The 2,265-nt window shown below is 38.8% G+C and overlaps 1 protein-coding gene across 1 annotated transcript; it reads left to right on the forward strand.

Moving 5' to 3' along the window:
- Positions 1-684, forward strand: LOC131317903 (uncharacterized). Its single transcript, XM_058347587.1, has one exon. It carries the CDS (start codon positions 191-193, stop codon positions 506-508), a length of 318 nt encoding a protein of 105 aa, XP_058203570.1. The 5' UTR covers positions 1-190; the 3' UTR covers positions 509-684.
- The last annotated feature ends 1,581 nt before the right edge of the window (positions 685-2,265 follow it).

Consider the following 2,265-nt stretch of genomic DNA (forward strand, 5'->3'; position numbering starts at 1 on the left):
AGCAACTATAAATACCCTTACAGCTACCCTCACATGCACAAGTTGATACCTCTAACAACAACTCAACCATCACTTTGTTTTCAGCTGGGGGATTCCCAAAAAGTAGTTCACAAATTAAGCCTCCAAAGCACAAACCCAAAGTGGTTTTTCTTTGAGAGAAAAAAGGGTGGTTTTCAGGTGATCCAACACCATGGGAAATTGCATGGAGAGGAGCAGACAAGGCCAAGAAGTGGGGAGAAAACAAGGGGAGCAAGAAAATGAAGAGAAAGAAAGTGGGTTTGTGAAGGAAGGTGGTTTTGAGAATGGTGGTGGTGGTATTAGGATTAAGATAGTTTTGACAAAGGAGGAGCTGGAGTGGTTGATGTTTGAGTTGCAGAAGGGTAAAAATGGAAAGAAGCTAGAAGATGTATTGGGTGAGATAGAGAAGGGGAGAGGGAAAATTGTGGGGTGGAAACCTTCCCTAGAGAGTATAGTGGAGAGCCGTGAAGTTGTTGAGATGGACAGATGAGTCCCTCCAATTTGCTAGTTTTTTCTCCTCTTTTTCCTTCTTCTGATGGGTGGGGTGGGGCTTTTTAGTAAACTTGTAAATTATGCTTTTCCTTTTGAGAAGAGCCCTGAAGTGCTCGGGATGTAAAAACAGGAGAAAAACAGGAGTTCTTCAACAGAAATCTTTTCTTCTCTGTTTTTTTGGATTTTTGTTGTGGTTGATCAATGAGTACCCTTAATGGAATTGAATCCTCCCCAGTTCAAATTTAGACTGACGGGACGGTTCAAATCTGGGCCATATGTTAGCATATTTATATTGTGTTTAGATAAATTTTTGAGAAATTTTTTGAGGTTGTGAGTGGAGATCGAAAGAAATTTTTTGAGTTAGAAATTTTTTTCCAAAAACATAACCGAACAAGGCATCAATGGTTTGAATTTGATCCGGATTGTCTCGTCTAATCTAGTCCAAATCTTGGACTAGAAAGAATCTGAACCCACCATGAACCCAGGGCCGGCTCTGAGATTTTGGAGGCCTAAGACGATCTTCGAAAGTGAGGCCCTTAATAATTGTAAACGAAAATCAGATAAAGAGTCGATAAATGAACTTTAATTTCAAAACCAAATACATGTATTCAAGACAGAAAACCCAACAAAAAATACAATATACCACACTATTTCAAAAGCATCATTATCTTTACTTAAACATCACTCGTCTTGCGGTTTTAGCAGCAAATCCCGAAAAATTTCAACCTATCAATTTTGCCATGAAACATGATACCATCAAGAAATAAACATAAAGATATCAAACATGTAGTCAACACTCATATAGACATAAGACGTCCAGATTGTAGAACTAACAACTAATATTATGAATTTATGATTTTAAACCGTGTATACTCATTAAGGGCCCAAACTAAAACCCTAGATAGGATGTGGGAAAAGAGAACAAATAAAGAATCGATCATAAAATACCTGTTGAATCTCTAATTTCCTTCTTGTCTCTCTTACTCTTTGATCTTGTTCCTCTAGTTCTTCATCTTCTTCTCAATTTTTTTCTGCCCTAGTTTTGTTAGTTGTTGCTCCTTTTTTGTTTTTTTCTTGCGTTCCGAACTTCCGACCGTTCCTTGTTCAATTTTCTGGGCCATTGGGCCTCAATTGTAGAATGTATTGGGTTTAAAATTGGGCCATAAATTAACACATATATACTAGGTCTCATAAATAAGTGGGGGCCCTGTTTTTTGACAATTTTTGGGGGCTTAAGGCCCACGCCTCTTGGGCCTTAGCCCAGAGCTGGGCCTGCATGAACCCACCCTCAATCTGTACTTGGGATTTTATTCGAGTTTTAGCTCAGACCGTCATGTCATTCTATATCCTCTTAACGGTGGGGCTGTGAATAATTATTTACTGAGCCAATCGCGCCCGTCCAAAAGTGTTCTGGACTTTTCGGATGTTAATGAAACTTTTCCGAAGAAGAGTGAAACTTCATTAAAATTCAGACCGTTTAGAACACTTTTGGATGGTCACGATTAGTTGCTGCTGTAAAAAATTTGTTCACAGCTTAGTCGTGAATAAGTTTCTCTCCATCATATTACTCTTCCTTATCTTCTTGTATTTTGATTTATATTTTGTACTTCCAAAAGTATGTGAAGACGACTAAGGGGGTGTTCCGCCAATTAATTGAGCTGGCTGTCCCGCCACTTCTGTCAAAATAAGCCACCCGTGGTTCGGCTAAAAAAGCCAACAAAAAAAGCCACATTGCAGAGGAGATGAAATTACCAA

Source organism: Rhododendron vialii, chromosome 2a, assembly GCF_030253575.1.
Source record: "Rhododendron vialii isolate Sample 1 chromosome 2a, ASM3025357v1".
Lineage (NCBI taxonomy): Eukaryota > Viridiplantae > Streptophyta > Magnoliopsida > Ericales > Ericaceae > Rhododendron > Rhododendron vialii.